This window comes from Jaculus jaculus, chromosome 4, assembly GCF_020740685.1.
Source record: "Jaculus jaculus isolate mJacJac1 chromosome 4, mJacJac1.mat.Y.cur, whole genome shotgun sequence".
NCBI lineage: Eukaryota > Metazoa > Chordata > Mammalia > Rodentia > Dipodidae > Jaculus > Jaculus jaculus.
In genome coordinates this window covers 117,432,524-117,455,988 of record NC_059105.1, presented here as the reverse complement: position 1 = coordinate 117,455,988, position 23,465 = coordinate 117,432,524, and the positions used below count along the sequence as shown (strand labels likewise).

At 49.4% G+C, this 23,465-nt stretch overlaps 1 protein-coding gene across 2 annotated transcripts; it reads right to left on the bottom strand.

Annotated features, from left to right (window-relative positions):
- Window positions 1–313: 313 nt before the first annotated feature.
- On the bottom strand, window positions 314–20,839 carry Arid5a (AT-rich interaction domain 5A). Of its 2 annotated transcripts, XM_045147570.1 has the most exons (7): window positions 18,229–18,359; window positions 4,544–4,662; window positions 3,488–3,608; window positions 3,170–3,222; window positions 2,665–2,762; window positions 2,185–2,344; window positions 314–1,872 (listed from the first exon to the last, which is right to left on the bottom strand). In XM_045147570.1, the coding sequence occupies exons 1-7, from the start codon at window positions 18,230–18,232 to the stop codon at window positions 664–666; spliced, it is 1,764 nt and encodes a 587-aa protein (XP_045003505.1). In that variant the 5' UTR covers window positions 18,233–18,359; the 3' UTR covers window positions 314–663. The 2 variants fall into 2 exon arrangements, with proteins under 2 accessions (XP_045003505.1, XP_045003506.1); XM_045147571.1 differs by lacking the exons at window positions 3,488–3,608; window positions 18,229–18,359 and adding an exon at window positions 20,727–20,839.
- Between the last annotated feature and the right edge of the window lie 2,626 nt (window positions 20,840–23,465).

The following is a 23,465-nucleotide window of genomic DNA, read 5'->3' as shown; positions in this document are numbered from 1 at the left end:
CAGCAATGCCCTCATATGCCAGGGCAAGTTACGATTATGTGCTGAGCTTTGTACATGTTATTTCAATAGGCAGGTGTCCTGAAGCTCAGCTGGGAAAGTAGACCAAAGGCCAGGACACATGACAGGGCTTGTTCCCCTTTGCTCAGGAAGCCAAGTTTGCTCTGGGCCTCCTCTGCAGTGGAATAGTGGCGCGCAGGCCACTGGGTGGTATCTCCTCTCCCCTAGGCTTCAGCACTGATGGCTCCACCCACAAGCTCACTCCCACCTTTCTTCACCTCCCCCTGCAAAAGTTCAAAGGTATACACCTCAGAGCTGGGTGCAATCAGACCAGTGTCTTTTTATTGGACTTTTCAAGGCCAATGTGGATGCCTTGAGATACCCCCTGGCGCCTCAGCCTATCCATCTGCTCTTGACCTCCACAAGAAATGCTCGCTGGAGGCTGCCATATTGCATGGTTCTTTCAGGATCTTGTCCAAATTTGGTCCCTGAGCCTTGGGCTCAGGGTGCTTTCTTGAGACAAACCTACTTTTCCTAGTGCCTCCCCCTTGCCTGGCACAAAGTCCTGGGTAGCAGCAGGCTCCAGCTCAGAGCCCCCAGCAGCATCTGCCTATCCAAGGCTCCATTAAACACTCCACAGTACAGCACAGCACCGCAGGCTCCAACCTACAGTTTGGTGTTGAGGTGGAAGTGAGGTGCTGTGTAGGCTGTGACAGGTGGCACATGCCAGGCTGATGAAGCTGGGCCAAATCTGTGGTGGAGAGCGCTGTTGAAGGATGTGGGGGGGAAATGCATCAAGCCAGCTGCTATGGTTGAGGGGCCTGTGGTGGCCAGGAAGTGGGCTGGGAAGGCTGGGATGACCAGGGGGCTGAAGGGAAGTGTGGCCTGTCCCTTCTGAGGCTCCAGGGTTCTGGTAAAGTTCAGAGGGCAGTGCAGCATGGTGCCCCTATAGGCCTCCAGGGGGGCAGGTCCCAAGGCCGGGCCCAGCAGGCAGGATGTGGCCAGGCTAGGTGCTGTGGGCTTGCTCCCACATTCCTTGGCATCCACCTCCTTCCGAAAGGGAGACACTGCTCGCAGTTTTTTTCCACCATGAGCAAAGCCCTCCTCTTCCAGGCTGCGCTTGAGGCCAAGGCGTGGGCTGCTGGGGAGGGAGGAAAGGCTCACAGGGATTTCAGAAGGGACCTTGGCTATGGGAGATACCCAGCAGGCTTTGGGCTTTGGGTAGAAATTGCTCTTCTTGGACCCGCCTTTATGGAATGCAGAGGGGAGGCTGGCATCCCTACTCCATACTAGCTGGGGCTCTTTGGTTGATAGCCCCTCCTCTTTGCCAGGAGGCCCAAACAGCACCTCATCTTTAAGCCTGGAGAAGAAGTCCCGGGGGTGCTGGCTGACAGGCTTCAGCACCTCAGTGGGGTAGGAATGGAAACATCCTGAGAAGATGGGGGCTGCTGGGCCAGGGCCCAGCTGAGCCTCTACCCTGCTGCTGCCACCAGAGGCTTGCAACCCCTCCTGGAGGGCCAGCTGGTGGCCAGAGTTCTCAGGCAACCTTTTTGGGTTCTGGGTACTCTCTGTAGACGCCTTGTCAGGGCCTCCTGCACCATGGTGGCAGCCCTCTTCCTGGCATTGCAGGGCCTCTGCTTTGCTGGCCTGGGCCAGGAGTTTTTTTTTGGCCAGTGGTGACATGATGCCATGTGTTCCTTTGCAGGAGAAGCTGGACAAGAGCCTCTTATAGGCTTCGGGGCAACCACTGGCACCCACAAAGGGTATAGAGGACCCAGAAATTGGCCCCAGCTGTCCTGTGCTATCCCTTGCAGGTTGCTGGCTAGGCGGCTTTGTCAGGCCACCGGCATCTGTTTTGGTCTCTGCTGGCATCATCTAGAATGAGAAAAAGCCATGTCATGCGTCCAACCTGGGAACCTGGAGGCAGCAGGGCCTCAGGAGGCACCCAAGGGCCATTGATAGCCTTTGTAGTACCTTTGGGCAAAACTTTCCCAAGGTGCTCTGTCCTTGTCCTGAGTGGACACAGCCTACTATCCAAGCATAGGGCTTGAATGAATGGGTGCTGGACCTCAGAGTACTGGGAGTCCCATAGCTCCTTTCCCCGCAGCAGGTTCTGGCATTCTAAGCAGGGAGGAGGGCCAGCAAGGGAGCTCAGAGGGGCGGGGCCTTGCCCCACCCAGTGCTCACCTGCTCCACCTGCCTCTCCTCCTTTGCTTTCTTTGGCCTCTCTGTGGCGCCATCCTCTACCCGCAGGTCCTTGGCCATCTTGTATTGCTTCCGGGGCTTAGAGGGTGGCAGTGGTTTGTCATCTTCCCCCTTCAGGTGCCGCACGTATGGGAGGACCAACCTGGGGAGGAGCCAGTGTGTCCACCAGGAGGCCAGCAGCCACCCTGCACTGCTGGGCAGGGCCTCCTTTGAGCCACAGACGTCCCACCATCATCTCCAGCACCAGGAAGTCCCTCTCATCTGTTCCCAGCTCCAGGCTACAGCTCTTCCTCATCGTGCCACAGATCTCACTCCTCACAAGGACAGAACTACAAAAGTCCTTCTGGCTTCTCTGCCCACAGATAGCATATTTCTCTGCATATTGTCCTCACTCTCAGCCAAGGCCCAGGGAGGGAAGGCCCGGGTGTGCTGTACCCTGTGGGCTCCTGGTGTCCCCCATACCTCTCATAGTGGCGACGTGTGCACGTGGCTGCGCTCGTGCTACCTGGGCTGCCCCCCAGCTCATCATACACGTTCTTCCAGAGGCGGCGGCCAGTCACCTGAAATGACACCAGTTAAGACCACTGATAGGTGTCCCTGGCCATGGGGCCCTCTCAGCTCCAGATCCCCCTTGCAGGGATAGAGGCAAAGGCTACAGTTTTGAGGCTCCTTCTCCAGCCATGGGTAAGAATGCTGCTGGAGAAGGCTGTCTGGGCCCACCATCCTTCCCATCCCAGGGGCCACTTCACTGCTAGCCCAAGCAGGTTTGGGAGAGGAGGGGGCAGAGCAGATGGGTAACAGAGAAAACGTGCTGAGAACAGCAAAGTCCCAGGCCACCTCCCACAGCATACAGGCTTGGACTCAGGCTCCTGTTTTTCCTCCTGCCTGTTTACCTCCCCAGACCAGCCCTCCCGGGGTACAGCTGGGATAGGTGAGGCATGGTGACACTCAAGAGCTCCCCCCTTACCAGCTCATAGGCCCCCAGCTTCTCCACTGCCTTGTAGATCTTCCACAGGTTAACTAAAGGAAAAGGGCAAGACCAGCTGTTGGGTCCTGCAGCCTGCACCTCAGAGACAGGACCACTGAGACAGATGGGGCAGGCTGGCCTGTGGCCAAAGGATGGAATCCCAGCTCCGCCCCTTGCCTACAGGGAGGCATCCTTTCCACTGGTAACCCCGGTGGGATGGCAGTGTCCACAGTCACCCGGAGCAGAGATACCCAACTGTTGCCCTGCGTGGGTGAGGACCCCTGTGGCCCCCCCTGCACCAGCCCTCCAGGGACGCACTCTGCTTGAAGCCGAGATGGGGCACCCTCTCGATAGGCGTGCGTCGCTCCTTCATGAACTTGTAGAGGCTGACCAGGAAGGCCTGCTCCTCCTCCCGCTCCCCACCTGCCTCGGGGGAGTCCTGGGGAGAAAACAGGAGGCATGGATGGGCCCTAATTAGACCCTAGAAACCACTGCTCTGGGGAGGCCTTGCTCCTATCCCCAGGCTCTCTGAGAGCACTCAGCTTCCTGCCCTGGGAGGAAGATCATTCCTCGGTCATAGAAGTACAGCTGTCAGCTTAATGCCTAGACCCAGGACAGGAGTGGAGACTACAGCACCAGAGGTCCGGCAGCCTGAGGCCTGGAAGTGGCCAACAGGCAGTCCTGCCTCCTTCAGGCCAAGAGCACTTCTTCATCTTGCTCGGAACTTGCTACTCCATTCCTCCAGCAGAGTTCCTGGAAGGCAGGCTCAGTCCCAGAACCCGGGGGCAAGCGCTAAAGAAACAAAGGTGCCAGCAGTTTTCCAGCACCTCCACAGGGCCTCTGCCATGGTTCTGCCCCTCTGGCCATGAGATCAGTTTGAATGGATTAGGTGGAAATGTAAACTTTAATTTTTTGTTTTTTGTTTTTGTTTTTCGAGGTAGGGTCTCACTCTGGCCCAGGCTGACCTGGAATTCACTATGGAGTCTCAGGGTGGCCTCGAACTCACGGCAATCCTCCTACCTCTGCCTCCCGAGGGCTGGGATTAAAGGCATGTGCCACCACACCTGGCTAATTTTAATATTCAACACCGTGAACTACTATGTTTGTCTGCTTTGTGACCAGTGTCCAGGTCATTTGATTTGCAGAGTTCTGCTACAAAATCTAAGCTCAAAACACTGTCACGGGTGACAGGTGAGTCCCCACCTAGCCTAGTTCCCAGGTCCTGCGCCTTCCAACATGGGATCCCAGCTGGCTCTGCAATGTAGAGGCAGGAAAATGTCTTCCTCCAGAGAGCCTGGGGTGTCTCAGGTTCTCCTGGAGGATGAGCCTAGCCTGAGGGTGGCAGGAAGAGGCTTCAGGAGACGCTGAACTCACCTCCAGCTGGACAGGGCTCTGGTTCCTACTCTGCTCAGCATCTGGTTTAGAGGACACAGCAGGCTCTAAGGGGTCACCTTCCTCTGACTGTTTCCTTTTCCCTTTGACAGGAGATGTTGCTGGAGGAGAGAAAAGAAAGATAGAAAGGAAGGGGGACGGCACATTAGATACAGGTATGAGCAGGTAGCCAAGGAGCAGTGCTCCCACCCCTAGGGACATCAGCTGGGGAGCGGTGAGTCCTGCCCTTCCCTCCATGGTGTCCTCTGCTGGCCAGTCCACCTGCACTTGGACTGTTCTTCTTAATAATACACCCACTCACCAGGGCTCACCCTGGCCTGGCAGCGACTTCTCTTACTCTTCCATTCCATCCACCCCCTATATATGCAGGAAACCCTCACCCTCATCATCTTGGGTCAAGTCAGAGGCTGGGCAGGGCACAGCACCAGAGGACTTTCTGTCTTTCATATGTGCCTACATTCAGGCAGAAAGTTTTGCAGCAGCTCAGCTACACAGGGAACTGCCAAGGCTCCACTGAGAGCTCCATGTCCAGCAACCGCCTCCAGGGCACCAGGACAGCTGTGACTCTGGGAACACTCCAAAAGAGAAGAGTGTGGGACAGACAGAAGTGACCTTCCACTGAGCATGGGCAGAGCTACCTGCCTCTGCTCATGTCCCATGCTGCCCTCATCTGCAGGGCTCCTGGTGACCCTCAGATCTTGGCTACCAATCCTTCCCTTGAGTGGCCTTGCCCAGGCCTAGCTATCCCTGGCACTCCTGCTCCTTCCTCTCATCCAACCTGACTCAACTGCCAACTGTTGTCCAGATCCCCAGTTAACCTCCCTTCCTCCCACACACAGTAGACACCAGATTAGGGAGAATGAGGTTCAAGAGACCATGCTCTTAAGAGGAGCCCCACACGCTGCTGTATTTAGGGCAGTCCTGTGTGGAAAGTGGTAAAAGTGCAGCAGGCACTTTTAAAATCAACCAAACTGCCTCAGGCCACAAGGCAGGCTGGCATCAGGAATGGGACCAAAGACCCGTATCATTTATACTTGAGGACAGAGTTTCACTATGTGGCCTTGGTTGGCCTGGAACTCTCTATGGAATCCAAGCTGGCCTTGAACTTGTGGTAATACTTTTGCCTCTGCCTCCAGGGTGCTAGAATTATAGGCATGTGCCATGATGTCCAGATAAAGGTTTTTTGTTTGGTCCCTGTGTGTTTTCTGGGACAAGACCTCATGTAGCACAGGCTGGCCTTGAACCCACCCTTGTGCTTCTACGTCTCAAGCACTGTGGTTAGACGTGAGCCACCGAGCCTGGCCTAAACCCCACATTTCATACAACCTCTTCCATGTGGTGCTGAGGCTGTGCCCAGGGCCTTGTGCATTTCAGACACTTTTTTTGTTTGTTTTTTGTTTTCAAGGTAGGGTCTCACTCTAGCACAAGCTAACCTGGAATTCACTCTGTAGTCCCAGGCTGGCCTCAAAATCACAGCAGTCCTCTTACCTCTGCCTCCCCAGTGCTGGGAATAAAGGTGTACGCTACTAGGCCCAGCAGCTGGACACTTTTTTCTTTTGTTCATGTGCATGTGTATTAGGTATGCATGTGTATGTAGGCATATATGTTTGTGTGTATGTGTGTGTGTGAAGGCCAGAGGTCAATGTCAGGTGTCTTTTCCACAGTATTCTTTTAGACAGGGTCGCCTGATGATTAGGTGTAACTAGCCAGTGAGTCTCAAGAATTCCATCTCTGCCTCCTCAGTTGTGGGATTACAGGTGTGTGCTGCCGCACCCAGCACTTTCCCATGGGTGCTAGAGATCTGAATTCAGGTCTTCATGCTTGTGCTGCCAGCACGTTGCCTGCCCAGTGAGCCATCTGCCCAGCTCCTAAGCAGGCACTTAATTTTTTTTTGTTGTTGTTGGGCTGGAAGGATTGCTTAGTGGTTAAGGCATTTGCCTGCAAAGCCAAAGCCAAAGGACCTCGGTTCGATTCCCCAGGACCCACATAAGCCAGATGCACAAGGGGGCATAAGCATCTGGTGTTTGTTTGCAGTAGCTGGAGGCCCTAGTGCATCCATTCTCTCTCTCTCTCCTTCTTTCTCTGCCAAATAAATAAATAAAAATAAAATATTTAAAAAGAATTTGTCGATAAAAATGCCAAAAATACTCATTGGAGAAGAGACAGCCTCTTCAGCAAATGGTGTTTTGAAAACTGGATAAATATCTGCAGAAGGATGAAAATAGATTCTTCTCTCTCGCCATGCACAAGAATTAAGTCCAAATGGATTAAAGACCTTAACATCAGACCGGAAACTTTGAAACTGCTAGAGGAAAAAGTAGGGGAAACCCTTCAACATATTGGTCTTGGCAAAGACTTTCTGAATACAACCCCAATTGCTCAGGCAATAAAACCACAGATTAACCACTGGGACCTAATGAAATTACAAAGATTTTGCACCGCAAAGGACACAGTGAAAAAAGCAAAGAGGCAACCTACAGAATGGGAAAAAATCTTCGCCAGCTATATATCTGATAGAGGATTAATATCTAGGATATACAAAGAACTCAAAAAGTTAACTAATAAGGAATCAAACAAGCCAATCAAAAAATGGGCTAAGGAGCTAAATAGAGAGTTCTCAAAGGAAGAAATACGAATGGCATATAAGCACCTAAAAAAATGTTCTACGTCACTAGTCATCAGGGAAATGCAGATTAAAACTACATTGAGATTCCATCTCACTCCTGTCAGATTGGCCACCATCATGAAAACAAATGATCATAAATGTTGGCGGGGATGTGGAAAAAAAGGAACCCTTCTGCACTGCTGGTGGGAATGCAATCTGGTCCAGCCATTGTGGAAAACAGTGTGGAGGTTCCTAAAGCAGCTAGAGATTGATCTACCATATGACCCAGCTATAGCACTCCTAGGCATATATCCAAAGGACTCATCTCATTTCCTTAGAAGTACATGCTCAACCATGTTTATTGCTGCTCAATTTATAATAGCTGGGAAATGGAACCAGCCTAGATGTCCCTCAACAGATGAGTGGATAATGAAGATGTGGTACATTTATACAATGGAGTTCTACTCAGCGGTAAAGAAAAATGAAGTTATGAAATTTGCAGAAAAATGGATGGACCTGGAAAGTATTATACTAAGTCAGGTAACCCAGGCCCAGAAAGCCAAGCGCCACATGTTCTCCCTCATATGGGGATCCTAGCTACAGATGACTGGGCTTCTGTGTGAGAATGAAAATACTTAGTAGCAGAGGCCAGTAAGTTGAAAAGGAGACATAAAGGGTGGAGAAAGGAAGGGAGGAGGATACTTAATAGGTTGATATTGTATATATGTAATTACAATGATTGTAATGGGGAGGTAATATGATTGAGAATGGAATTTCAAACGGGAAAGTGTGGGGGTGGGGAGGGAGGGAATCACCATGGGATATATTTTATAATCATGGAAAATGTTAATAAAAATTTTAAAAAAAAAAAGAAAAAAAAAAGAATTTGTTTTTTTTTTTTTTTTTGGGTTTTTTGAAGTAGGGTTTCACTCTATTCCAGGCTACCTCTGCCTCCCGAGTGCTGGGATTAAAGGCATGCACCACCATGCCCAGAAAGAAAAAAATTTTTGGTTAGCATATAAAGAAATAAAATTCATTCTGAAATTTTCATACATATATAGCATAAGGCTTTGCTTTTAAAACATTTTTATTATTTGTTTTGTTTTTAATGTTTTATTATTTATTCATTTGACAGAGAAAGAGGGAGAGAAAGAGAGAGAGAGAATGGGTGCACCAGGGCCACCAGCTACCCAAAACAAACTCTGGACACTTGCACCCCCTTGTGCATCTGGCTAATGTGGGTCCTGGGGAATTGAATCTGGGTCCTTTGCTTTGCAGGCAAAAGCCTTAACTGCTAAGTCATTCCCTCCAGCCCTTATTTTATTTAGAGACAGAGAAAGAGGCAGAGAGAGAGAATGGATGTGCCAGGGCCTTTCAGCCGCTGTGAACGCCATATGTGTGTGCCCTCTTGTGTGCGTGTGCAACATTGCATCTTGCATCACTGTGTATCTGGTTACATGGGACCAGGAGATTCCAATATGTGTTCTTAGTCTTCTCAGGCAAGCACCTTAACTGCTAAGCCATCTCTCTAGCCCTAATGCTTTGTTTTTATTACCCAACCACCACTAAGAACAGTTTAACTAAACTATAGTCCTTGGTGTTTATATATATATATACATACATATAAATTTGTCTTGTTTTTAGAGGTAGGGTCTCACTCTAGCCCAAGTTGACCTAGAATTCACTATGTAGTCTCAGGTTGACCTGAGGGATCCTCCTACCTCTGCCTCCTGAGTGCTGGGATTAAAGGAGTGTGCCACCACACTCAGCTTTATTTTTATTTACTTGAGAGAGTGATAGCAGCAGATAGAGAAAGAATGGACATGCCAAGGCCTCCAGACACTGAAAACAAACTCCAGATGCATGTGCCATCTTGTACATATGGTTTACATGGGTCCTGGGGAATTGAACCTGGGTTCTTAGGCTTTGCAGGCAAGTGCCTTAACTGCTAAGCCATTTCTCCAGCCTCCAGTCCTCTTGTTTTTTGTAAATTTTTAAAATTGTGTTTACTTATCTGAAAGAGAAAGAGAGGCAGAGAGAAAGAATGGGCATGCCAGGGTCTCCAGCCACTGCAAATGAACTCCAGATGCATGTGCCCCTTGTGCATCTGGCTTACATGGTACTGGGGAATCAAACCTGGGTCCTTAGGCTTCATAGGCAAACTTTTAAAGTGCTAAGCCATATCTACAGCCCAAGTCCTTGGGTTTTGTTTGTTTGTTGTTTTGAGACAGTCTCATTATGTAGTCCAGACTAGCCTTGGACTGGTGATCTTCCTGCCTCTAACTCTTGAGTGTTGGGATTACAGATATATGTTCTACAGCATTCATTCCTGATAATCTTTCCTTTTCTATTTTCTTTTTATTAATTTAATGCAAAGGGGCTTGTTCCTGGTTTGTACTGCTCAGAAGACCCTATTGCTCAGAGCTCTAAGAGTTCCCCTCCAGCCCAGAAAGAACATAATCTTCTCAGGATCATGGACACATCCCCACATGACCCAGAGGGCTAGGTGGCAGGGTGCACAGGGCCATGGTTTAGGATCCCTTCAGTTGACCAGTGTTCATCGAAGCTCCTGCAGCCTCTCGCTCACATCACACGGTCTCTGGATATGTCAGGCAGAGTTCTCTCGGTTAGTCCCAGGAGGAATCCCATTTTAAAGGGGGAGAAACTGAAGCCAGAAAGGTCAAGAGGCTTATCTCCCTGTGACCAGGACTCAAAACAAAGTCTGTCTGAGCACCAGTCTAGTGACTTGCTACTGTTATTGTCACCCCTGGCAAAACCTTGATGAAGTCTCCAAATAAACCCACAGAGACACCTAACTGAAGGTGTGCCAAAGAGAAAGAAACCTGGTCACCCTTTCCGGAGAGCTGCTGACATTCAAGACACTGCCTGTCTCCAGAAATCCTAGGTGTTAACAACTGACCTGCCAGACCAAGGCCTTTCCAACCACATCCTCAGCGACTGTGTCTCAGTTTTTTTCTCAGGTCCAACAGACAGTCCTGCCTGTCTCTCCACCCCTTTCCCGAGCCCTCCTTTCTGGCCTGCCGCCTCGGCATGCGGCCCCTCTCTTCCTGCCACTGGTCACCAGTGCCTCTCCATCTGCTCTTGTGATCCAGGTTTCACACTGCAGCCTTTCTGCAAAACAGCTGACATGTCACCATTACCTGGCCCTCAAAAAATAAGGTGGCTGCATGTTCTCTCTCATATGTGGATCCTAGCTACAGATGATTGGGCTTCTGCGTGAGAATGAAAATACTTAGTAGCAGAGGCCAGTAAGTTAAAAAGGAGACATAAAGGAAAGAGAAAGGAAGGGAGGAGGATACTTAATAGGTTGATATTGTATATATATAATTACAATGATTGTAATGGGGAGGTAATATGATGGAGAATGGAATTTCAAATGGGAAAGTGTGGGGGTGGGGAGGGAGGGAATTACCATGGGATATATTTTATAATCATGGAAAATGTTAATAAAAATTAAAAAATTTAAAAAAAAATAAGGTGGCTGGGGGCTAGAGAGATGGCTTAGCAGTTAAGGTGCTTGCCGGCAAAACCAAAAGACCCAAGTTCAATTCCCCAGTACCATGTAAAGCCAGATGCACAAGGTAGAACATCTGGAGTTTGTTTGCAATGGTTAGAGTCCCTGGCATGCCCATTCTCTCTCTCTCTCTCCCTACCTACCTGCCTCTTTCCCTCTCTCTCTCGAAGAAATAAAACAATAATAATAATAAAAAACAGTGTAGCAGGCATGGTAGCGCACACTTTTAAGCTCAGCTCCCAGGAGGTTGCATGTGAGGTAGGATGACAGACATTTCGACCACCCTTAGACTACATAGTGAATTTGAGGTCAGCCTAGGCTAGATCAAGATACTACCTCTTAGCCCCCCCCCCTTTTTGGGGGAGGGAAAGATTACAACAACCTGGGGAAGCACTTTAAGTACTGATGTTTAAGCCAGATGTGGTGGCTCATGCTTATAATCCTAGCACTTAAGAGGCTGAAATAGGAGGGATGCCATGAGTTCAAAGCCAGTATGGGCTACAGAGTGGGTTCCCGGTCAACCTGGGCTAGAGTGAGACCCTGCCTCAAAAACAAACAATTTTGGGCTGGAGAGATGGCTTAGAGGTTGAGCGCTTGCCTGTGAAGCCTAAGGACCCTGGTTCAAGGCTCGGTTCCCCAGGTCCCACGTTAGCCAGATGCACAAGGGGGCGCACGCGTCTGGAGTTCGTTTGCAGAGGCTGGAAGCCCTGGCGCGCCCATTCTATCTCTCTCCCTCTATCTGTCTTTCTCCCTGTGTCTGTCGCTGTCAAATAAATAAATAAATAAATGAACAAAAAAAAATATTTTAAATTTTTTTTTTTTTGCCCAGCAGGGTAGTGCATGCCTTTAATCCCAGTACTCTGGAGGCAGAGCTAGGAGGATTGCTGTGAGTTTGAGGCCACCCCAAGACTAATGAATTCCAGGTCAGCCTGGGCTAGAGTGAAACCTTTCGTTGAAAAACATAAAACAAACGTGTGTGTGTGTGTGTGTGTGTGTGTGTGTGTGTGTATGGAACAATGTTTCAGGTCCTGTGTGGGGCATCAGGGTTATAAAGTTCTCCAGATCCCTGGTAAGCTATAGGTCGATAGCCCCCAACCACAGGATTTCTAGCTCCTTTTGTTCATTTTTGGTCCTGGAATCTGGACACTAGGCTTAGGTCAGGCTCAGGGAAAATATCCTGGAATCAGGTATTCAAGTTACCTGGAAATTAGGTCACCAAATCCAAGCTGTTTGGCCCCAGATGGGAAAGGGGATCAGAGATCCTGCCTTTATCCACAAAGGGAAACTCTTCTCTTTATCTCTGGTCCCAAGTCCCCAAATGAACTTGGTCTCTACTCTCTCTGTCCTGGTCAAAGCTTTCTGGGTCTCTCTCTCTCTCTCTCTTTTTTTTTTTTTTTTGATTTTCAAGGTAGGGTTTTGTTCTAGCCCAGACTAGGAATTCACTATGTACTCTCAGAGTGGCCTCGAACTCATGGCAATCCTCCTACCTCTGACTCCCGAGTGCTGGGATTAAAGGCATGCGCCACCACATCCAGCCATTTTGTTTTGTTTTTTGTTTTTTGAGGTAGTGTCTCGCTCTAGCCCAGGCTGACCTGGAATTCACTATGTAGTCTGGCTTCTGGGCCTTAGACGAGGAGCAGGGTGCCCTCTGTCTTATCCCTGCATGTTCTAACCTCCCCTTTCCCCATCACCTCTAGATCTGGGTTTCAGGTAAATGCCCATTTGCAAAATGGGTTCTGCTATGAAAACTAAACTTGAAGCCCACAGCTATAGATTAAGACAGTCCTCCCACATGCCTGTCTCCTAGCTCCTGCATCTCCTGATGCAAGACCCAAGTGTGGCATGCTGGATTGGATCCCTTCTTGGACAGTGCCTCGCTATCCTATTTGTAAGGGGAGAGGTGGGCTTCTGATCTCCAGAAGAATGTCATTCAGACAAGACTCCCCATCCTCTAGACAGTAATGATAATGGGAAGAGATAATAGATGCTTCCTTTTTTTTTTTATCCTTTGGTTTTTCAAGGTAGGGTTTTGCTTTAGCCCAGGCTGACCTGGAATTCACTATGTACTCTCAGAGTGGACTCAAACTCATGGTGATCCTCCTACCACTGCCTCCTGAGTGCTGGGATTAAAGGCGTGTGCCATGCCAGGCTTTAGATGCTTCCTTTTAGCATACCTGAAATTAGTCCAGTGTGAGGTGGAGATGTGCTTATATTCCCCCACCCCCACTGATAAGGTGGTTTCCAGTATTGGAGTGATGGCCTCTCCCAGTGACCTGAAATGCTACATTCTTCATGATTCCATACTTACAAGAAATGTCTAGGTTTTCCCCTAGGCTTTCCATTCTGTTCCAGTCACTGTGGAGTGCATCCATGTAATTTTAATTTTTATAGCCTTGTGAAATAAGTTACTACATACCAGACAAGGTTCCCATCAATATTCCTCTTAGAAAAAACATTCTATCTGAATTTTAGGATAATGTAGTTACATTCTCTAAATAAATAAAAGTAAAAAACACTAGTAGGTTTTGGTTGAATTGCACTTAAATTTAGAAACTACTTTGAAGAGGAATAACACTTTCATAATCCTGCATTTAGGACCACACGTGTCCATGACTCCAAGTGCCCCTCCTCAATCCCTGTGTCCTTCCCACTGAGTTTATTCCTGGTCTGCTCCTCTTGTGCAGCTAGAAAAGCCCTGATACTCCATTGCAGAAATTCACCCCACAACCTTTGAGTTCCTTACTCTACTGGGGGCACAGGGACAGAGAGGGTAGGTGGCCAGACCAGATGAACATGTGACAGTCCCTCTCTAGGCAGTGCATGGGGAAAGCAGAGTGCAGCAGGAGGGCTGCCCAAGCCCCTCCTGGGTTATAACTGATTTCTGGGGGTTTTGTTTTTGTTTTTTAGGTAGGGTATCCCTCTAGCCCAGACTGACCTGGTATTCACTATGTAGTCTCAGGGTAGCCTCGAACTCATAGTGATCCTCCTACTTCTGCCTCCCCAGTGCTGGAATTAAAGGTGTGCACCACTACGCCCAGCAGTATAACTGATTTCAGATCAACTCCACACTTTGTGACTGAGGCAGCTCAGCTTCTAGACTCCAAACACTGCAGTGAGGACTTAGCTTCAGTCCCTCTCCAATCACAGCATGTCCCAGAAAGTTGATTCTCAAGCCACCCCCTGCTTCCTTTTCCTGCAGCTCTGCCAATCCCCACCAGTGCTCTGGCAGGCCTTGGGCTGAGCATCTTCTCCATGCCTTACTGGATCTTCCCAGTCACCCTGTAGGGATTAGTTCCTGTTAACAGATGTCATACCAGAGGCTCAGAGGAGTTAGACAGCTTGCCGAAGGCCACACATCTTTCCAGTAGCAGAAAAGTCTAACTGTTCCAAAACATGAAACCCTAAGACCTAAACCTTTTTAGATGGGACAGAGAGACCCACATTTTCCTACTTAAGTTCAGAGGGTGCAAACTACTCACTTTCCCTGAGTGTATCTGCACCACCCCTATATTTTGCTAATAAGAGCAGGTCAATGTGGACCAATCAGTAAAGCAGGCTCAGGACAGGAGGGGCAGAACCTCCACCAGTGTGAGTCCAGGTGCCTGGCCTTAAAGCTCCCCAGGCTTCCATCATCTTGGAACATGGGCATTGTCTTCATAACCTCATGGAAGAAAAACTGTTGATAGGTACTGAGATTCTCTTGAGAAATTAACATGTGCTGGGTGTGGTGGCACACGCCTTTAATCCCAGCATCCCAGCATTTGGGAGACAGAGGTAGGAGGACTGATGTGAGTTTGAGCCTAGCCTGAGACTACATAGTGAATTCTAGGTCAGCCTAGGTTAGAGTGAGACCCTACCTCAAAAAAAAAAAAAAAAAAAAAAAAAAAGAAAGAAAGAAAAGAAAAGAAAAGGAAAGGAAAGGAAAAGAAAAACAAGAAACTGACATCTGCTATCAGAGAGGGCTGGGCCTACTCCTGGCCAAGGAAGGCTCAAGCTACCTGGGCCCATGGCTAGTGGTCTCCCTGCAAAGTAGCATTCGGTGGAGGAGTCATGGAAGATACCCTCAGGATGGACTCAGCCAGGGCTGAAGGTGGGAAAGGGCAGTGGGATATACATGGGGTATCAGCAGCTCAGTGAGCCTGCTTCCCATTCCTCAATGGGCTAAAATTAGATGAGACTGGGCGGGAAGGAGGAGGGGAGGGCCTCAATCACACAGGTACATTTTTGTTGATTTTGTTTGAGATAAGGTCTCACTATGTAGCTTAAGTTGGACTTGAACTTGTGGTTCTGCTCAACCTCTGGAGTGCTGGGATTATAGGTTGTGTGCCAGCACATCAGACTGGGCACATCACTTACCAATTCCATCAGTACTTCTCAGTTTCCAGTGTATAAGATGGGTATGCTAGGCCCAAAGACTAATGTAAGCAGAAGAAAGCCAGAAATGAGGTTTCCCCCACAAACCACAGTTGAGTGCAAGTGCGGCTGGGTGAGATATGACGCTGGTGGCTCACTGTCCCTAGTATGCTCCTGAAAGATTGGCCTACTCATGAGGGATAAGTGCACTTGATCTGGGCCCCCTGATGCCCAGGGGGGCTGTGACCAATCCAAAGCCACATAGCCTTGAGCTGAAAAGGCTGTCAGGCATGAGCACCCCTATTCCTCCCTCTCTTTGTTTTGCCCAACCCACTCACCCTTGGTGTGATGGGAAGGAAGTGACACTTCCTTTCATGAAAAGTCACTGACTGGCAACACTTGGTCAATTATAACAAAAATGGCAACAGCAACCTCAATAACAACCAGCAGACACTGCCCCACCCCCTCCCCGAGGTGGTTGGGTTAAATTTCTCTTAGCTCACTGGAGACAAAGACAGCCTTTGAAGCTGCCAGTCCACTCCATGGCCCAGGACCTGGCTGCCTGGCAGTCTCCTCCTGGGGCTTGCTGCACTGGGCAGTCTGGGGAGGGGGTGCTGCAAGAGCCAGCTCTGAGGGCAGACAAACTGAATATGGGTGTCTGAGGATCCAGGATGCAGCATCAGGCTCAGTGTGGCCTCAGCACCACAGCCAAGGAGGGAGAGCTGCAGGGTCTGAGCAGCTGGAGCCAAGATGAGACGGGTACATAAAGGCAGAGGAACACAGGGGAGCGGAATGTGAGACTCAAGTCCCACTGCTCTCCAGCTCAAGGGTGTGCCAAGAGATCCTGTTGCAGGAAGTGCTGAGCCCCAAGTACCCTGCCCCTCAGTGGGGGTGGTACATGATAACCGAAAGAACTCCATCTATAGATCCATTCCCATGTTCCCACCCTAAAATGCCCAAGAAACCCAAAAGTAGAAGCAGAACTCCTACAGAGGCCACTCCCTCTGTTTTTCCATTCCCCTCTTAGTCCCTGTCCCCCCCCCCACACACACACACAGGGTTCTTCAAGCCTGTTGTCCTGGCCTAAAAGGTAATGTGGGCCAGTCCAGACCAGCTTCCTGGAACCTGAGGAAAAGGAGATCGTGAGGAAAGAAGAGGGGACAAGGAGAATTGGAGGACTGTTCCTCATTCACAGCCAGGCCTGAGCTGGCCTCCAGGTCTGTTTCTCTGACTGTACTCAAAGATGGAAGGGTTGGTTCTTGGGCCCATCCTGCCTCTGTCATGTCAAGTTCTACACCAGGCAGTCAAAGTGGACTCTAACTGCTGCGAAGAGCAGACCCTCTAGCTACCATCTCCTGGTCCAGCACCACTGTAGGCACTGAGACCCCAAGATGTGCATTATTTACCAACAGTGCCCAAAAGGTGGGCAAGGGTCACCTAGTAACCCTCCCTTGTACCTTCTGGGGCAGCCCAAGTCTCCTTAAGCAAGGGGAAGCTAGACATATCAGCATAACTTGGGATGTCCCTGAACTCTGGGTTTCCGGCCTCTGGCGAGCCCCACTACGCCAGAGGGCCAGGGTGTAGGACAGTGCCGCCCAACCCAAGGTTCACTCTGAACACTAAGGAGGGTCCAGAGTCCTGCTCCTCAGCCCTTGCTGAGTGCAAAGCCAAATTTGTTCCTTGCACACTGGCAGCCTATGTTTCTGCCCTCTCCACCACTAGGCCACCACCCTATTCCTTCTGGAAACCCAAGGCAACAGAGGGGAAATAAGACAAGATCCTGGGCTGAAGAGATGGTTAGCGGTTAAGGCATTTGTCTGCAAAGCCAAAGGACCCAGCTTGTATTCCCCAGGAACCCCGGTAAGCCAGAGATGCACAAGTGGCACATGCTTCTGGAGTTCTGTAGCAGTTGCTGAAGGCCCTGGCGCACCCATTCTCTCACTCTCTCCCTATCTGCCTCTTTCTCTCTCTCAAAATAAATAAATAAATAAATAAAGTTTTAAAAAAGGCAGGGCGTGGTGGTACATGCCTTTAATCCCAGCACTGGGGAGGCAGAGGTAGGAGGATTGCCCTGAGTTCGAAGCCACTCTGAGACTACATAGTGAATTGACAAGGAGACCAAAGGACAGCTATTTCTTTCCTGCCTGGGGCTGGGACCCTTGAACTATGACAAAAAGGGAAAGATGAGAGGAGGTGGGGAGAGAGAGAGAAAAAAAAACACACACACACAAAGAGACAGAAATAGAAAGGAGGACAAAGGGGTCTGATGCCGATGGCCGCTAAATCATCAGCACACTCCCTGGGCCGAAAGAGGAACAGTGGATTCTTCAAAACGCATAGATCAAATTCTTCAAAACTCGCGCACTTTCAGGAAACGGCGGTGGCAATGGAAAGCGCCGCGCCGCAGCCGCGGACCTGGCGCCTCTTCTCCGCGGCGCCGGCGGGTTCTGAGAACCCGCGGGGATGTCACGGGGGCAGGGAGGGGCCCGGGGCAAAGAAACTGCTGCTGACAGCTGTCACAACAAATTAGCTGAGACCAGCTCGAGATTGAAACCGCAGCAGGAAGTGGGATGACAAACCAACCGAACAGGGCTTGGTAAATTTCAGTAAAGACGTGGGCAAAAAAAGTTTCAAGATAACTCCTGGGAAGCCCCTGGTCACCAAACTTTTTGTCTCCTTTTTTCGAAGAGCGCGCGCAGATGCCCAGCCTCACCCCACCGGTGCGAGCGAGTGCGGGTGCCCAGGTCCCCGATCCCATCTCTGCTCCTAGGTCCCATCCGGGAGCCCAGGTCCCCGATCCCATCCCTGCTCCTAGGTCCCATCCGGGTGCCCAGGTCCCCGATCCCATCCCTGCTCCTAGGTCCCATCCGGGAGCCCAGGTCCCCGATCCCATCCCTGCTCCTAGGTCCCATCCGGGAGCCCAGGTCCCCGATCCCATCCCTGCTCCTAGGTGCCGTCCTGATGCTCAGGTCCCCGATCCCATCCCTGCTCCTAGGTGCCATCCGGATGCCCAGGTCCCCGATCCCATCCCTGCTCCTAGGTGCCATCCCGGCGCCCAGGTCCCTGATCCCATTCCGCTCCCCAAAGATAGGCAGCAGGCACACCCAGCACAACCCTCGCCCTCCACACGGAGCCACCAAGCCCCATCCAGGGTCAGGCTGCGGAGCCACTTACCCATGGCCCGACGAGGTCCCGCGTCTTCCGTCAGCCCAGAGACCCTCGAAGTACAAGACACTCTAGACTCAGCGCTCTCCGCGCTATTCACCCGCAGCGCGGCTCACAGGCAGACCCTCTGCTACTGCTCCCTGTGGGGGCGTCGCCCCGCCCCCGCCTCATACTGAGTTTTTATTGGTGGATCTCGTTTTCTGGGGTGGGGCAGGGGCCACCTCCTAAGCCCGGCGACTTCTGGGAGTTGTAGTGTGCGTCCTCTAACCTGGAGAGAAGGCTTAGGGGTTAAGGCGCTTGCCTGCAAAGCCTAACAACTCGGTCTCGAGTTTATTTGGCGCAACTATTTTTTTTTTCTTTCTCTCCCCTCCCCTCTCTCTCTCTCTCTCTCTCTCAAAAAAACCAAAAAACCACTAGACTTGGAAAACTCTGTCTTGGCAGTACACACTAAAGTCTAGATGGGATAAGCAAAGTGCATCTGACTTTCACTTAGCATGGCCGTTTCCCAACGCATCCAGCCCAACATAGGAGAGAGGTGGCCAGTGTTAGCCTTGAAGGCCCCAAGCTAGCAAATCCTTGTCCTAGGATCTGTGGGTTTCCAGATATGCTTCATGTTCTAGACATACGCTTAATGGCCACTGTCCGCAAATCCTATGCCAATCGAGTGGCAACCACAAACTGAGCTATGCAAAGAGAAGGCTGAGGAAGAAGAGGGTGAGGCTTAGGGTGACTAGGACAAGAGGAGGTATGAGCAACCCGGAGCTGTCAGTTGGACCTGTGCAGGTCCTAGAAGAGGAAGTTGAGGCTTGGGACTTAAAAGCATAAGGCTAGAGAGATGGCTCAGCGGTTAAGGCACTTGCCTGAGAAACCTCAGAACCCAGGTTTAACTCTCTGTATCACATGTTAGCCAGCCGTACAAAGGTAAGGCCAGCGCAAGGTGGCACATGCCCACTAGGTGGTGCAAGCATCTGGACTTCAATTTCAGTGGCTGAGGCTGGGGTACACCAATTTTCTCTCTGTCTCTCTGTCTCTCTCTCTCTCCCTCTCTCTCTAAAATGAAAAAGAAAATTGTCTCAGAAAGTGACAAGCTGATTTGAATTCTACTTCCTAGTGTATAGGTAGCACACACAAAAATCTGTGCTGGAGAGATAGATTAGCGGCTAAGGCACTTACTTACCTGTGAAACCTAAGAACCCAAGTTAGACTCCCCACTTCCACGTAAAGAGACACCCAAGGTGACGCATGCACAAGGTCGCACATGCACACAAGGTAGTGCATGTGTCCAGGTCCATTACAGTGGGTGGAGGTCCTGGCACGCTAATTCTTTCTCTCTTGTTCTCTTGCTCTCTCTCCTAAAAGGGGGGCGGAGTCAGTATGTTGGGCTTGCCTGAAAAATAAGAAGTCTGTTAATGAGAGCCAGGCGTGGTGGCAAACACCTTTAATCTCAGCACTCGGGAGACAGAGGTAGGAGGATCCCTGTAAATTTGAAGCCACCCTGAGAGTACATAGTGAATTCCAGGTCAGCCTGGGCTAGAGTGAAACCCTACCTCGATAAACAAGCCAAACAAACAAACTAAATCTGTTAATTATCTTAATGCTTACAGAACTTTGAATTTCACACTATCACTGTTCTCATTTTATAGTCAAACAAACAAGAGCTATTAATTAGCTTGAGCACCATAGCTTATTAAGAGGTAACCAGAGCTCAACCAGGAAGAAGAGCTCTCATACCTATGGTTCCATTCACCCCCTTTCCAGTCACACTGGTGCGCCTCTTCACATTGAACACATGGATCAGACTGAGTCTCTTCGCATGACCCATGGGCTCTGGGATAGCACAGCCTGGATCAGGCAACACTGGGCTCTGCAGGATGAATCCCTTGTCCAAATCTTGCATGTTTGTTAACAGACATTTTCTTGTTAATATTTTCTAATTGCCCAGAACAATCATTAGAATGGCAGTCATAACAGTGCTCCCCACTTCCAAGATTACAAGTTGCTCAGGAGATCTGAGACTGGCCAAGATACTATGAAAGGATGCCACCACAATCATTTGTAAGGATTGATTGGACCACCACTCATGGTGATGCCAGATTGGGTATGGAGACCTGGAGGGTGCCTTCAGGGATACAATCTAGGCCAGCCCCTCCCTCCTGGATTGGATACTCCCTGGGCTGGAACCACCACCTTACAAAACAGCAGCTCATCCCACCTTGGGATGGGGTGATCCTGCCATCCGGGCAGCAGAGCACACTCTTAGCAAAAGCTGTTGTGCAAAGACTCAGCAAGTCAACACCTGCCTGAGCCAATCTGGGAACAATAATATGATCTAAATTTAATTGTCTCCCAAGGCAACTCTGTGCAACAGAAAGTAATTTACAATAGCCAATAAATCCTGCTGAAGAATGATAACTCCATTTGCCTCCCTAAAAACACAAACACTCCCATTGCTCAAGTTTCTGTCTTACACGCCTCCACACCAGCCCACAGACACCCTCCATCTGTACCCTTCTACCACTAGGCACCAGCCCAGGATAGCCTGAGGGGTTCTCCAGCTCCTCCATGTCTTGGTGTCTCTCCGCATGTCTCCAGAAGAAAAACAAACCACCAACATATAAACACATTCTTCCTGTAAAAGCATTATGACTTTCCCTGGCCCTACCCCAAATCCAGTTCCCTCCTTCCTCTTTATCAGATTGGAGACAGTATTCTAGAATGTTCCCTACTTATTTTCACAAATATCCGGATCCCTGGTGTGGTAAAGCATGTAGCTTTGTTTTATGTGTGTTTTTAACTGATACAGTTTTCATTGTCCATTCTAAAACTTACTTTTTAAATCATTATTTATTTGAGAAAGTGAGGAGAGAAACAGAGAGAGAGAGAGAGAGAGAGAGAGAGAGAGGCAGAGAGGGAGAGAGAGAGAATGGGTGCCCCAGGGCCTCCAGCCACTGTGAATGAACTCAGGATGCATGTGCCCCCTTGGGCATCTGGCTTGCGTGGGTCCTGGGGAATCAAACCTGGGTCCTTTGGCTTTGTAGGCAAGGGCCTTTACTGCTAAGCCATCTCCCCAGCTCAAAACTTACTTTAAAAAAAAGTATTTACTGGGCTGGAGAGATGGCTTAGCGGTTAAGCGCTTGCCTGTGAAGCCTAAGGACCCCGGTTCAAGGCTCGGTTCCCCAGGTCCCACGTTAGCCAGATGCACAAGGGGGCGCACTGGAGTTCATTTGCAGTGGCTGGAAGCCCTGGTGCGCCCATTCTCTCTCTCTCTCTCTCTCTTTCTCTTCCTCCTCTTCCTCTCTGCCACTCTCAAATAAATAAAAATAAAAATATTTTTTAAAAAGTATTTATTTTTATTTGTATTTATTTATTTATTTGTTTGACAGAGAAAGAGGGAGAGAGAGTGTGAGAGAATGGGCATGCCAGGGCCTCCAGCCACTGCAAACAAAGTGCACCCCCTTGTGCATCTGGCTAATGTGGGTCTTGGGGAATTGAACCTGGGTCTTTTGGCCTTGCAGGCAAACACCTTGACCTCTAAGCCATCCTTCCAGCCCAAAACTTACTTTGTTTTGGTTTCCCAAGCTAGGGTCTCACTGTAGCTCAGGCTGACATAGAATTCACTATGTAGTATCAGGGTGGCCTCGAACTCACGGCAATCCTCCTACCTCTGCCTCCCAAGTGCTGGGAGTAAAGGTGTGCACCACCATGCCCAGCCCAAAATTTACCTTTTTAATCAACCACAGATCTTGGAGATGTCTTCAGTTAGAACTCATAAGCTTCTCTTTCCTAGCTGCTGAGCCTTGTGCCTTCACAGACATCTGCCACTGTGCATTGAGTCATTTATCTCTCTCTCTCTTTTTTTTTTTAAGGTAGGGTTTCACTATGGTCCAGGCTGGTCTGGAATTCACTATTTCAGGCTGGCCTCTAACTCACAGCAATCCTCCTATCTCTACCTCCTGAGTGCTGGGATTAAAGGCATGCGCCACCACACCCAGCGCTTTTAGGTTTTTGAGTCAAGATCTACTCATCGAGGATGAACTTGAATGTCCAAAACTCTTGCCTCGACCTTCTAAGTGCTAGGGTTATAAGGCATGCACTACTGCACTCAGTTTATGGAGGGCTGGAGATCAAATTGAACCCAGGGCTTTGTGCACAGGGTAGGTCAGTACTCTATCAACTATTTGATCTCTTCTTTTTTTTAAAAAAAAAGTATATATTTAGAGATTTTATTTATTTATTTGAGAGACAAAGAGAGAGAGAAAGGCAGAGAAAGAGAAAGAGAGAAAATGAGCATGCCAGAGCCTCTGGCAACTGCAAATAACTCCAGATGTATGTGCTACCTTGTGCATCTGGCTTTCGTGAGTACTGGAGAATCAAACCTTGGTCCTTAGGCTTCGTAGAAAAGTACCTTAGCTACTAACCCATATCTCCAACCCCCCCAAAATATTTTTAATGTATTTATTTGCAAGCAGAGATATTGAAGAGAGACAGAGAGAATGGGTGCTCCAGGGCCTCCAGCCTCTACAAACATATATATATATATGTGCCACCCTGTGATCTGACTTTAAGTCGGTACTGGAAAATTGAATTCTGGTATTTAGGCTCTGAAGACAAGTGCCTTAACTGCTGACCCATCTTTCTAGCTCTTGATTTCCTCTGTAATGTCTCCCTTTCATCTCTCCTCCCTCCAATTACATGAATCCTGCTGAGGACATTCTAGATCCCTTAAGGCAGAATGTTTGAGGAAAGACTGAGTTAAGACTGCCTTCAAACACTTCTTAGTTTATTTCAAGGAACGGCACCTGATTCGGAAGCTGTTCTCTCCCTGGAATGCTCCAGCCTGGAGAGGTTAAGCTAGCCGAGAAGGTCACACAGCAAAGTCAGTGCTGTTGCTTCTAGTGGGACTTTCAAAGGCACTCAGTGTTCTCAGCAAACAGAACACACTGCCTGGTTTTTGCCCCAGAAGCTCTGTTCCCAGGCTCAGCAGTTGCAAAATATCCCTGGGGCTTTGTTTTCAAAGGCAAAATGAAGCAGGAAGTATTTTTAACACTGGCCCTGCCTTGCTCCCACCCCCAGCCCCATGCTAGCTGTCCAGGAAAGGACGGCTTCACAGTGGCATTTGCAACTCATGGAAAACAACAAACGCTAGAAATAGATGATACCCAAGCTCAGGAATGGAAAAAATGGGCTCATGGTTTCAAATGCTCCTTTTAGAAAAACGACAAGAATAACTTGTGGCCGGCCTTTGG

Bases quoted from the DNA above. Each gene is read 5' to 3' on its own strand.
- Arid5a (XM_045147570.1), bottom strand. The intron at 3,609-4,543 runs GTGAGTTCAGCG...TTTTCTCCCCAG, and splicing joins AGAGCCCTGTCCAGCTGGAG to GACTCCCCCGAGGCAGGTGG. The intron at 1,873-2,184 runs GTGAGCACTGGG...TTCTCATTCTAG, and splicing joins AGGAGAGGCAGGTGGAGCAG to ATGATGCCAGCAGAGACCAA.